We start from the raw sequence: 13,804 nt of genomic DNA, 5'->3' as shown, positions 1-13,804 counted from the left end.
AAACTTCAATAAACTCAATCAACATTGTAAACAAGAGTGGGCCAGTACACAAACTTTCTTTGTCACATGTCTGTATATACAGTTTATATATAAAGAATATTGACACTGGCTTTTTTTTTTTTTTTTTACCAATTTAATGTCATCATCAGCATCTGTCCCTAGAAAATAACTTCTTCCAAATGATTATACTTGAAGTTTATAAGATGACATATTGTTTAATGTAATCATGTGGCTAGTAACATACTATGGGTGTTACATGATCCCAGTCCTTTCCCAGTAAGTATTTAATTTAAAACGACAACAGGAAACTTGTTATTTAATAAGAGCGAAACGTGAACAGTGAAATTTATGAGGTAAAGAGTAAACGACTCAGACAAAAGCCAAACCACAAAGCACGGTTAGCACAATTAAAACAAAAATGGTGAAGATACATCTAAAAAAAACAAAAGAACAACATGATTGGCAGTGCCACTCTCTTCAAGGCATTTCTGGTATGGCCGTTTTTCAAAAATGTCAGTCAACCAACTACACTTACTCTTTTTAAATAGAGATATGTAATCTGAGGCTCATTGTATTGGTTCCCAGCACTCCACCCAGAAATATAACTATACATGGAAACTATGTACTAAAGTTCAGTCACAGTAAACTGTCTCAAGTGCATCAAGAATCCTCAAATCACAGTACAGCTTTCTATGTAATTACATAACTTAAGTCTCTGGTTATGAAAGCTGTGGTATACACAGTATTTTATTAGTCTTTCCACAGTGTGTAACAATGCAAGCCTATAAACACATAAATACCAACACGCCGTGACTCTGGACTGGAGCAATATTTTAAGTGAGAAGCATTTGCACCGAAGTTGCTATGTTTCAGAGAGGAGAAGCACCCGGTCCTGGGTCTAAATGGTAAGTATGGCTTGTCCAAGCTGCTGTATGTTACTGGATGTATGCGGGTTAAATGTAGCTCTCCTGCTCTTCCTTCATAGGGGGAATAGTTTGAGTGCCAACATCCGATTCTTTTAATACAGTCATCTCACTTGTTTCATTTCTTCCTGTTAAGTTCTCCTCCTTTTGTTCTGTTTCTGTTTTTCCACCTTCTTCCAGTTCCTGTGCAGTCACATTAGCCTGCAAGATGTTTGGGTCTGTGCAGTAATGCTTGTGGTCGCGACTGTGTTTTGGGCTGTAGTCTTGGCTTTGTCCTTGGTCCTGGCTATTGAAGAAGTTGCGAATTATATGTTTAGGTAAGCCCAGCTGGGCAGACAAGGTGTGGACCGCTTCCTCGTCTGGGTTGAGGCCCACGTCCTTGATGAAACTTTGCAGGATACCGAGGGCATCTCTGGACACATTTAACCCCTGACATTGGACCTCCTTGTAACTTTCTACCTCATTATCTGTCTCTGAACAAACCCCAGCCCTACACTGTTCCTCATTCTTCATGTTGGGCCATTTCACAGACAGCTTCTCCTTAACCTTCCCTTTTTTGCCATCTCCCGTGATGTCATCTATGTCTTCCTTCCCTATATTTCCATCCCATACCTGTTCGCTGTTTTCTGCACCTCTGTCCCTCACGGTTCCAGCACAACCCCAGTCCCCACCTAAACTGTCCCTGTTTTCTCTTCCACCCTCAACCCATTCTTTACTGTCCCCTCTCTCACCATTGCTGCTGCCTCTGCCCTGCAAATGTACTCTCAAGTGCTGCCAGGCACCGCCAGCATCAGACTCGGCTGGCGATGCAGCGCAGGGTTGTGTCGGGGAAAGGTGAGGTCCTGTCTCGGGCTGAAGGGGTTGATGGGGTTGTAGATGGTGTTGCTGTGGCATCAAAGAGCTGCGTTGGTACTGATGAGAGAAATTAGAAGTGATTAGAGCAAAAAGGTTGGTATTTAAATTTTTCTAGTTTTGAGTGTGAGCAGTACTATGTTTGACTTTAAATAGTTGTGAATGAAATAAAGTGAAGTCAACAGAGACTGTTTCGCTCAAGAAATGTCACCTTTTATGTTAAAATGAAACTACAACTTAACATGCACACCCATCCATTGTGTTTTGTTTTTGTGTTTTTTTACCATATCTAATTGAATCTGCAGAGTTTAGACACTGATTTGCTGCTATATGAGCAAAGGCACAGGACACGATGATCTGGGCTGGTGTGAAATCAAGGGTAGTGGAGACCGTTTGATCTTAATCTCCTTAGTGTTCACATGTGAGGTGATCTGCAGTGCAGCCACCCAGAACTGATGTCTGCAAATGCACATCAGGATCTGAATTTGCCCATGTGGTGTTGACTTTTCTTGTCAACACTACATGGGCAATGATGCAATGATATGCTAGGCAGTGGGCTGTATGTTCACAAACAGAAGGGTATGCAACCATTTTATCTTTGAGTTTGTCCTATAATCAAGCCATCAATCCATGCACAAGCAATGGAAGGGAAAGAAAAATAACTAATCAGCCTCACGGATCATTGCTTAATGTGGTAATCATCTTTTTTTTTCTGACATCTCTGGCATTTAGCTGTCATTACTCTGCTGCTTTTCCATTGCACGCCCTAGAGATCTATTGGCATTCAATGTGATGTATTCACTTTCAGATTTCTGATAACTTTTTATCCATAACTTTTTTAAATTACAAAATTAAAGTCAGTACACCTTAGCCTCAAGTGTTTTCTGCCATGTATATAGCTGTTTAAAACTCTAATACATAATAGTTTTCTTCTCAAGCAAGATCTACTGAAGTCAGAGTGTCTGTTGATAATAATGTTTGTCACTTTTGGAAGTCTTACCAATGTATTGTCATTGCTTAGCAGGGTGAACCTGTCAATGCAGTGCTGTTGTGCAGTCATGTTGCTGCTCTCCTGTTCGTAGATGGCATCTCTTTCATTCTGGGACAGGCTGAGGAACCGGCGGATCATGCACAGATTCTCCCACAGCGTCCGGTTCTCTGGACTGGGTTCCTCCTTCCAACGCAGCAGCTCGCACAACCATCCCTACAGGAAATATGTGCATATGCACAAGGTGGCTACAGTTGCTTAACAACTCTTAAAATATCTTAAAAGCACATTCACTAATAAAGGGCAAGGGAATAAGCAGCCTTACATTCAGTTAGAATTGGTTTCAATGTGTTTAGTCATGTCACTGGAAAAATTTCCAGCACAAAGTGCTGCTGTTTTCTCCCCAACGACACACTTAGATCACACAACGTGACCATATCAATATGACTATGCTGTTATGTTTGACAACCCCTTTCAGGCTGTTTATGTCTATTTTAAAATGCTTACAGTACAGTACAGCAGACTGATAAGATAAAAAAGGTAATTTAAAGGTTGCAGAACATGAGTAAACTCACACATTAAAAAAGAGGCTAAGCTGGGGTTCAGTTTAAGCCTTGTAGACTGCCAGCAGAAATTTGAAGATGCATGTTTAGCGACAGCATTTGCAGCCTTACATTTAATTAGCTTATGTATGTTGGCACCCTATATACAGTGAAAGGGATTGACCAAAGGGGGAAAAAAATGAATTCACAATAACTTTCTCTATACATTGACTCCAAACTGGTTCAGTGTGTTCTCAATATACATACAAAATCAAAAAAAAATTTTTTGGATCTGCCAGATAATCTGAAGATTATAGCAAGATTTTCTTATCAGCATGAATTGTTTGTGTATCATGAAGGAAGAAACTTGTGAGTGACAGATTGGGGAACGTAAAGCCAAGCTAGTTTCAGACTCATGAACTGAGGATGATTATGTTTGCAAGCAAGCTGATATGCTCACACACGCGCGCACACACACACACACACACACACACACACCTGGCTGTAGCCCAACTCTAGCACACAATGCCATCCAGATGCACAGTGCAGATAGAACAGGGAGATGCTGCATGGCTCTGCCTGCCAAACAACCGGGTAATACGGGGGGTGGGGTGGGGGATAAAAGATAGAGAGAGTGCGAGAGAATAAAGGGAAACAGGGGTGGGGGTTAAAGAAAGTAAGGTAAAAAAAATGGAGGCCAGTGAAAGAACCTCAGGGGTTTTGGACCACCTGGCTGTACTGGCATGACCGCTGAATGACCTCCAAACATCTTGATGATGAGTAGAAAGAAGAGGGAGTTATATGGGAGAAGAAAGAAAGAAAGAAAAGAAAAAAGAAAGCAAGCAAGAAAGAAGCTAAAAATTGGAGATGTGCTCGAGAGGAAGAGAAAATGAGACAGCTAAAATCCCCCCATTCCATGAAGGGAAATTATCCTCAAAACAAAAGGCAATAACAAGCTTATGGGGCCGCCATAAAAATGAGAACAATAAACACTCAAATCGTGCTTGTGTGTGTGTATTTGTATTAGTGTTGCTGTGTCTCTGTGCGCGCGATCACGTTTTACTTGCATGTGCTCTTACTGTATGTTTGTGTGTACAAGCGAGTGGTGTGTATGTGTGTATGGTGACTATTAAAGCGATAATTTAGGACACAATAGCAGTCTGATGCACTGATGATAGTCCTCTGCAGAGTACAGCTGCTGGTTGATTATCTGGGCTTTCCTCCACACACGGTATCCATCGCTGCTTTAACTGAGGCGATGGAGTCATAAATGAATGCTAAAATTGAGCATTTCATCAAGCGATAGAAACGATTGGGTGGTTTGTATGCTCAGATTTAAACTAACAAGAAGCAAAGTACCTGGCTCTTGGAGGCGGCAACCTTCGCAAACAGCGCCTGAGACACTTTGGCTCTCTTCATCTCATGCTGGATCTCCTCATAGATAGAGGCGCTGACATTGAGAACGCAGCTGTCTGTCCGCAGTCCTCTGTCTGCTGTAACTGGGGACAGTCTTGACTAAAAAGAAGCAAACAAGAAGGAAAACCGGGTTTAAATACAGGCTATGCAAAGTAATGGGCAATAGGAGGACTATGAAACAGATAACAGGCAAAGGTTTTTATGTTTTTTTTTATTTGAAAATGCTCCACTTTGAGAGCTAACACAGGCATAGTTGAGCCAAGTGACAGAACTCACACTTGAATATTTCAATGCTGTTTTATGAACAACTTTAACCTTTCACAGCTGGTTTACAAGACTTTTGTTTTCATGTCTTTCAGTCTTTTGCTGGCTGACCTGTGAGGACCTCGGTGGCGTGTTGTTGCAGCTGGGTGTGAATACAGTCAGACTTCTCTCCTTCTCCTCTTGGTATATGCGCTCCCTCTCAGCCTCTGGGAGCTGCAGGAAGCTGTGCATTGCCCGTAGGTTGACCAGCAGAGATTGGGAGGCGTGTTTCGGGTCCTCCTCCTTTCGCAGGATCTCAGAGAGTAGGCCCTGATAAACACACAGAAAAATCAGCGTAAGTTGATACTTGTGATGGATTTTTTTCCTTCTTCTATAAGCGGCTCCCTTTAGGGGTCACCACAGCAGACCATCTTCATCTCACCCTATCCTTAGTATCCTCTTCTGTCACACCAACCTTGTGAATGTCCTCTCCTCAGAGGACTTCCTCTTTTCCTCCTGCCTGGAAGTTCAGTATTCAACATCCTTTGTCCATTATATCCTCTATCCCATCTCTGCACATGTCCAAACCATCTCAGCCTTTCCTCTCTAACTTTGTCTCCAAACTGCTCAACCAGAGCTGTCCCTGTGATGCCACCTCCAGCTCAGCCTCCTGTCTTTTTGCTAGTCTCCAAACCATACATCACAGCAGGTCTCGTGACTATCTAGTAAACCTTCCTTTTCACTCTTCCTGCTATCCTTCTGTCACAACCCTGGCACTCGTCTCCACCAGAGCCATCCTGCCTACACTTCTTCTCACTTTCTTTTTTGCATTTTCCGTTGCTTTGGATTGTTGACCCCAAGTATTTAAACTCATCTACCTCTAAGTCTGCTCCTTGCATGTTCACCTTTCCACCTGTCTCCCTGTCATTCACTCACGTACTCTCTCTTCCTTGAAAAGTGGTCCCATCACACTTCTTCTCCATCCTTGAGGCATCCTCTCATCCTCCAAGATTGTGTTATACAATCTGGTCAAAAAGTCCACTGCCCTCTCTACCGCACATTGTTACCTCCACAGGATTGCCATCTGGCTTCTCAAGTACATGTTAGTAAATGTCCTAGCAGCACATCCTTTCCAGGTCGATCTATATATAGTAATGTATAACATACATGATGTTAGTGGTATAAAAATGGTTTAAGGGACACCAACTTTGCTTTCTTCATTTTATTCAAAACTCACATAATTTAAAACAAGCGGCAACTTAAGATAATATCTCGACCTTCAAGTGAGAAATGGTTAGCGATGATCACCATATATGATAGAAAAAAAGAAACAAGTCTTCACCAGTGCCGTGATGCTGACCTTTATTCTTCTAGAATTACTTATGGATCATTTCTCATTCTTAACGGTAGATAGACATTTTCTGAAAAGGTTTATGCCAGAAGAACTACTGAGTTAAGATAACAATCAGTAATGCTCTTATCAAATATGATAGCAATACTGATGAGCTCATCTAACTCCAAACTGCAACATTTCTTTGAAGCAGAGGAAAAGTAAGCATTCAGTTGTACAGAGGGATGACCGATATTGTAATTCTGCTTTAAAGCTATATGAACTCATAAACCTGAATTCTTTTCCTTCATGTTGAATGTTCAGCTTTCACAAACAAAATGATTCAGGTCAGGTATTAAAAGCTCCAGTCTCTCAGGAACCACAAATGGGAAAAGGTCTCATGAAATATTATGTATTCTTTCACTGTCTTCATTTAAAGATGATAAATGTAAAGTTTCTTGTGAAACTAAAGGAATTCAGCAATAGCCTCGTATCCAACTCTGAATCCTATTCAGTGGCATCTTGACAAAACCTTGCAGTTTAGGGTTTCACAGCCAGCTTCTAGTCAGTGCTTAGCATGCTGCTCGCCTGTACATCTAGCATTATTCTGTCTGTATCTGTCTATACAGGGAAGCGTTCAAACACCACATGCAAATTTCAGGGATTCCTTCCCTGAAAGGAAATCAGATTTCACACTGGCAGAGAAATGGCTTTAGAGGAAACAGCCTTCTTATTCAAATAATAGATTGTGGTTGGAGCTGCCCAGCAAACCCTGCCTTCTGAAGAGATGGAGGCTTGATGTGAGTCGTCAAATGACAAATGCTTCCCTCGCTTTTAGATGACGTTTTGGCATCGTGCCCAACTTGTATGGCTGGCACCAGAGCACCTTGGACTTGGCAACAGGGAAACATGGGGGTGGATAATAACTAACTCTGCTTATTGTGATGAAAATGATAATGAAGGTAATAATAATAACAACGGGCTTAGCCGGTCCTTTGAGCCCCATTTCTGTGGGCACACTAGTGAATATAAGATGATGGACACAGACAACAAAGCATTTTAGTGTTAGAGAGGAGGCGATAGTAGAGGGAGATATGGATACAAAATGAAGGAGACCAATGGACAAAGTAAGGGAGAGATTAAATATAGATGGATTGACCATGGGGGTTAGAGATTAAATGAATAGAAGGGCTGCCAGAGTGAAAGGTGGTGAGATGGACAGCGAGATATAGAGGTAGAGAGGGAGGCAGCAGTTCTCTGAGGGGTTGTGATTAGTTGGCCCAGCTGCTGCTTCAGTGCTGGCACCGGCTTTGTGCCGCAGAGAGCTGGCACAAACACACACTCACACACGCATACAAACACACATGCACAAGGGGGAGGAGGCACTACGGCAAAGGCCATGCCAGTGTGCCAACCATCTCACACTCACATATTCACAGAACACACTTAGCTATCACCGCAGCACCAGGGCACGAGCAACCTAATCACCACCAAAGAGTTGAAAACTGCTTTAAAATTCGATTTCAGCATCTTTTATTTTGCTCTCTCCTGCAACCATACCTGGGTCCTGTTAAATGCCACCCGGGCAAAGACGGCTTGGGAGATGCCTGCTCTCTTGAGCTCCTCCCTCACGTTCTGGTAGATGTCAATCGGCACCTCTGATGGTCCAGTGGAAGACGCAGCCAAGGTCTGGTTTTGCAGTCCGGCAGAAGAGCTTCCACCCGGGCCGCACTGCACTTGCTGCAGGGCTTGGGGATCAGGAGCTTTAGAGAAGACCTTGGCAGGAGCCCTCCCTACAGGGGGATGGTTCAGATACTGCTGTGGTGACGATGCCAAACCCTGGCCAGCAAGCATGCGACTAACAGCATACTGCTGGTTTAGAAACTGGGCCATCACCAGCTGCTGGTTGACCATTTGGGAGCTCAGAGGCTGGGTTACCAGCCCAGGAGGGCGCAGACTGAGAGGTGGGCAGTTGGATATGTTGGCAACCGCTCCACGAGGGAAAAGGAGAGTTGAGCTCTGGTCAGCGGGGGTACCAGTGGCTGGCTGGCTGAGGGTCATATGTGAGGACTGGTCAGAAAAGTTGTCAATGTCTGGTAAAGGACAAGGAAAGAAGAGGCAGGACTATTTTTTACTCATTGTTCAAGTGCTAATAACATCTCCAAGTCACAGGATGATTTACATTGTGGCAGGAAAAAGTGGGTGAACCCAGGTTTTCTTCAATATCTGGTCACCAGGTCATATATGATCGCAAGTTTAAGTAAAGAAAAACAAAATAAGCTTCTTCAGGTCATCAACTGGCATCTCTGTTAGGTTTAAGCCTAAGTTTAGACTGGACCAGAAGATAGATTTTCTTCATTTGAAGCCATTTTGTAGCTAGTTAAGCATCTTGATGTATCATAATACTCCCTCCACTGTATTCCACCCATGGGATCATGGTTTCACTTTGGAATACGGTCCACTTTTATTGCCCTAAGTAGTGGTTTGTGTTCTCCATAAACAATTTATTGATTAACTGTCTCTCTGGGCTCTGGTTCTTTTATTGTTGTGCATTTTGTATTTTACTGTTTGTCGTACTGGTAAAACCTCATCCCGAATAAAAAAGAAAAGCCAGTTCTGGGAACTTTGGCAGGTTTGGCAGGTGTGTAAGCCTGTCCCTTCATGGTTACATCACAATCATGTACAATACAGTCATGACACTTTGCAGCTGTGTAGCTGACACCAACATCCTGGCCCCAGATGGTAGATGGGTGTTGTCTGGGAACTGATATGATTCCTGTTCAAGATCATCTTTAATTTATAAGTTAAGTTGTTCTAAGACGTACTCCATTCATATTTCAAGGATTAGACTCCATGTTTACTGAGTCCTTGCTTTAAATAGCATTTGTGGTCATCAGCAAAGATATTCAGAGACTTTTTTTTAATCTGTATTGTACATGTTTAGTAGTTGTGACAGGTGGTTTGTGCGGTTTGCACAAACTGGTCTTGGAGACACCTACAATGGTGGGAAACTTTCACTTTATTAAGTACTAATCTAATAGCATGCAATTTCCTACAACACTTCTATCATAAAGTTTGCTTTCATGCAATATTTTCTTTTTTTTTGTTGACATTGTTGAACAGTTAATGATTTTTAAGCTAAGATAAGCTAAGATTTTTTGCATTTGAGGAGCAGAAGCCACTGACATCACCCCACCAACTCAACACTGGACAATCTTATCCAAATCCCTTGAGGAGTACTGGTAATAATTCGGCTGTATGTGTAATATTGAGGTTATAGGTAACTGGCAGTGGTATACTGTGCTGAATTATAATAAAGGGGCACTTTTAAATTGCATGTTTTGGTGGATGCCTGCGAACTTTTGTCACCACAGTAATGTCACAAATGTGCAAAGCGCACCGAACTGTGTTTGTGTGTAACCAAGATCAAAGGTTTACTTTGAAGAATACAACTATTTTTGTAAAAGTTCATAAAATAATTGTATCTGTTCATAGTTATAACTTATTCAACGATTTGGCTATCTCTAAAAACAAATTCATACGGCTTATTTTAAAGGGTTCAACAGCTTTTCCTGCTACTGCACTGTAAAATTTCCCTATAAAATGAAAATGGTGAAGCATTCATCTTTTTATTCAAGTTGCTAAAAGTGTATGACGCCTGTTAGTAGGACAAAGCTCATATAATCAGTATCTAGAGTGTATCAGACATGCTGTAATACTTCACAGGTGTGTTTTGAGTTCTCTCACCCTTGAAGCATTTGGACTTCTTGAAGTGCTTGTACCATCGGCCAAACTCATGACACTTGGCAGCTGAGACATTTGCATAGTAAGTGCTATTTACAATAGACGATATCATACTCTGAAACAGAGGGGAAAAGACAATAGAAATTCATTACATTTTCTGAGCTCCTGCTATGGGCGGCTTGGGTGTCTCAGCTGTTCACACATCTGATATTAATGAACTCAGATCTGTGTTATTAAAAAGACCCCCAGGTAAACAGGATAATAAAGACAGATGAGAGTGTCAGTGTGTGAGCTGTGTGGGTATGCATGCATCCATGCATACATGCGTGTGTGAGTGTGCAGTTAAACAAAACACTACAGGTCATCAGAGACTATGCCTCTGTCTCTCATTCACTCACTCTTACACACACACACACACACACACACACACACACACACACACACACACACACACACACACACACACACACACACACACACACACGGTTTGTCCCTGAAGACTATCCTGTGCAATCTTTACATCTTATTACACCTTTCATCTTCTCATATTTATTTTAATCTGCTTCCCGCAAACAAGAGAGGGGGGTTAAGGTAGTGATAGGAGAGGAAGAGAGATGGGGGAGGAAGGATTTGCTTGTATCAGATTTTAACACGGCAGAGAAGAGAGGAATCTGAGGTAGAGAGAAGACGGTGAACAGTTATCCTCTATCAGACTGTAGCTGTCCTACGCCTCGGGCAAAATAATAGATCGACCAGGTTGATAATTATGAATATTCATAAAAAGGCCTTCCCCAAACACTGCGTGATTAATGACAATTATTTCTGCAGTTGTGTCTGTATTTGCTTAATTAAACACACAAGAATTGAAGATATTACATTTAGATTATCGCTGAATCAGTCCAGAGTGCAGAAAAGGCTAAACAGCAAAGGACTGAAAATCAACAGGATCAAGATAGGCAGCAAGCAGGCAGCATGGCTTTTAAGGAGATAACCATCTCTCTTTATCTGTTTCTCCCTCCTGTGCTCTGCCCCCACACCTTATCTATCTCTGCATCTGGACTTCCTGTCTAACTACTGGACCCTTTGCTTACTCTTTGCCACATGTCAAAGAGGGCACAGAAGATTAAATTGCATGCATGTTAAATGCTAATTTAGAATTTTAGTCAAGTTTAGATTATTATCTCTCTTTTGTATACCTGGGACAGTGGGCACTCCTTGGCCAGTGAGCTCTGGTTCATGTCCTTGAGGAGCTCTTTCAGAGCATTTCTCACCGTCGAGTGACTCCACTGCTCGGCTGGCAAGTCCTCCAATTTAGGACAGCTACACAAAGGTCAAAGAAAAAAAAGAACTAGATGATTTTAGTATATTACTGTTTAAAGGTATATTTAAGCTCAGCAGTGTTTTACTTTGACAACAAAGTGAAACACTACTAGACCTTCCATGATGTAACTTAATGGCATATTTCATTAGAATCTCTCAACATGGTTATTTACTGAAAAAGCTCCGGTCAGAGCCAGAGAAGCTCAGTAGTATCCCTTCAAGAAGACACCAACATGGATTGTTGTCTAAATGCTGAAGCACATGTACTGTCTAATGCAATAAAGAAATCACAAGCACACTTAAGCTCAAGAAGCTTCAGATAACAATAATGATATCAGGTCCGTCTTTATTTGCAGTACACTGTTTTCATAGAATATATATATATAAAAAAAACAATAGGAAAAGTACATTTGGTGTCAAAGTGCTGGTATTGCATATGCTGACTCAGTGTCATTACTAAAACCTATGATTTAACCACTTTAAACTTCATCTGAATGTACATTTGTGCAGCAATGTATAACTCACACAAACAGGACAAAGATATGACCCTGAAGGCAAACATACTGATATGAGTGCTGTCTGCTCTCTACCTGTGCAGCTGAATTTTAAGTGTGATAACGTGGTGAACATCCTGCAGCATGTCTGCCACTGTTGCATCTGGAGCGTCGGTTACGTAGGACAGAGGCACCGGGTTCCACCTACCCACCTGGATCAGACCTGAACACACGCACATACATAGGTGAAAATAAGAAAGATTTAGAGTTTAAGCTGCGCTTTCTTTGCACTGCAAGTGTTTTTACCTTTTGCCTGTGCTGCAGAGCTGTGTGAATATCCCAGTGTCAGCAGGGCCATCTCTATCAGCTGGTTAAACAGCAGATCTCTCTTAACCAACACAAACTCAGCATGCTCTTCTCTCCTCTCTCCTTCCAAAGGGCTTTCCGTGTGCTCCACCACACAGAACACCGGCAGCAGGCTCCCTGCGGTGACAGACATGCATGATGCCATACACCAAACCATTTGGGTAATTAGAAGTAATTCATCAACTTATACAAAGTATTTTTTTATACATGCATTTGCATCAGAACTAGCTGAAATTAAAAAAACACATTTAGGGTTATGAGATAAGCTCAATGAATTTGATAACACAGCTGAGCCATAATCACAGAAGATCCATGTAAAACTAAAAAAATACATATATGGGTTCAAACCCTAGGCTTCATCTTTTCACCCCATGTACCTCTGCTGTGCCAGCTCTTTCCCTGTGACCTCGCTGTGGTGGGTTTCTGTGCCATGCAGGGGTTTTTGGCCACAGGACTACCTTGTCTGCTCCTCTCCTGGGTCGAGGGTCCCCCCTCATGTTGCTCCACTCGAGCCAGCTTAGCAGGAGGAGGGCGAGGGTCTACAGCAAGATCACAGCCCTCAGCTTTCTTGATTCCATTACACAAGGGATCCATCTGTGGTCTTACACTAATACAGAGATAAAGACGCTTAAACATCAAATACTACACTAGGTAAGCTAATAAAAGTCACTTATACCAGTTCTCCTTAAACTTTTATTGACAAACTTTTTTTTTTATATGTACTCATAGACACCAATTAAATAACTGCAAACTGCTCTAACATTCGCATACATAGTGAACGTCAAGAGAATGTGAGCTGGAAACTGCCACATAAAGTAGCCATAATAAAATATATTTTTAAACACACACACGTGCACGCAAAGGTTTAAATATCCGTCTCAGCATCGGGGATGACCTTCACCCAGATGCCTCTTTGAGGCTAACCACTGAAATCCCTTATAACAAAAAAGATGCAGTGAATGCTACAGCGCAATTTCCCCACAATAAACTGCCGTCGCCTCCCGGTGCGCCGCTTGTAAGCGCCGCTGATTCGCTTCAATGTTAGCAGCTAAAAAAAACAGTCCGACATCTGATTCTGCTGAAGTTTGACTGAGGCGAAACCAACCTGTTTCAGTCTGCACAACGTGCATGCCCGATCCGCTATCGTACATCAGCAGCCCATTCCCGCAGACGGCGTCTGTATCCATATGGTTCTCCCCGCTTCCATAGATCTCTAGTTGGAGAACAGATCCGCTTCTCCCGGCTGTATGTCCCGCGACACGCTCCTGTGCGTCCTATTACTCACAATAACCGTTTACCATCTGAATTTTCTCGTTTTCCCCTTGTGTCAGGAGTAACTATCTCGATCGATCCTCCCTTGTTCCCCGACAGCGCTTTGCTTTCCGATTAAACTAGCCTCAGCACAAGTTGTGAGCGACCTCCCAGCCAGAGCACCGGGGCACGCTGCTTCTGTGGATCAAGCTCCACAAAGAACAATGTGCGCCGAGGAGCTCCTGGAGTATATTTCCTGTCATATATTAGACCACTGACTCAGGGAGAGCAGTTGTTGGTTACACTTCAAAGCGCTGTGCGCACGAGGAGAGAGA

At 42.4% G+C, this 13,804-nt stretch overlaps 1 protein-coding gene across 1 annotated transcript; it reads right to left on the bottom strand.

Annotated features, from left to right (window-relative positions):
• Nucleotides 1–283: 283 nt before the first annotated feature.
• On the bottom strand, nt 284–13,804 carry satb1a (SATB homeobox 1a). Its single transcript, XM_085396499.1, has 11 exons — nt 13,324–13,804; nt 12,596–12,825; nt 12,159–12,335; nt 11,949–12,075; nt 11,235–11,358; nt 10,042–10,153; nt 7,855–8,387; nt 5,097–5,294; nt 4,665–4,820; nt 2,776–2,979; nt 284–1,835 (listed from the first exon to the last, which is right to left on the bottom strand). The coding sequence occupies exons 2-11, from the start codon at nt 12,810–12,812 to the stop codon at nt 954–956; spliced, it is 2,730 nt and encodes a 909-aa protein (XP_085252625.1). The 5' UTR covers nt 12,813–12,825; nt 13,324–13,804; the 3' UTR covers nt 284–953.

Source organism: Rhamphochromis longiceps, linkage group LG22 (genome assembly GCF_057381845.1).
Source record: "Rhamphochromis longiceps isolate RC_006_pf linkage group LG22, R_longiceps_female_GT1.1, whole genome shotgun sequence".
NCBI lineage: Eukaryota > Metazoa > Chordata > Actinopteri > Cichliformes > Cichlidae > Rhamphochromis > Rhamphochromis longiceps.
The sequence above is the reverse complement of the archived record's forward strand: the minus strand, read 5'-3'. Positions and strand labels throughout refer to the sequence as shown.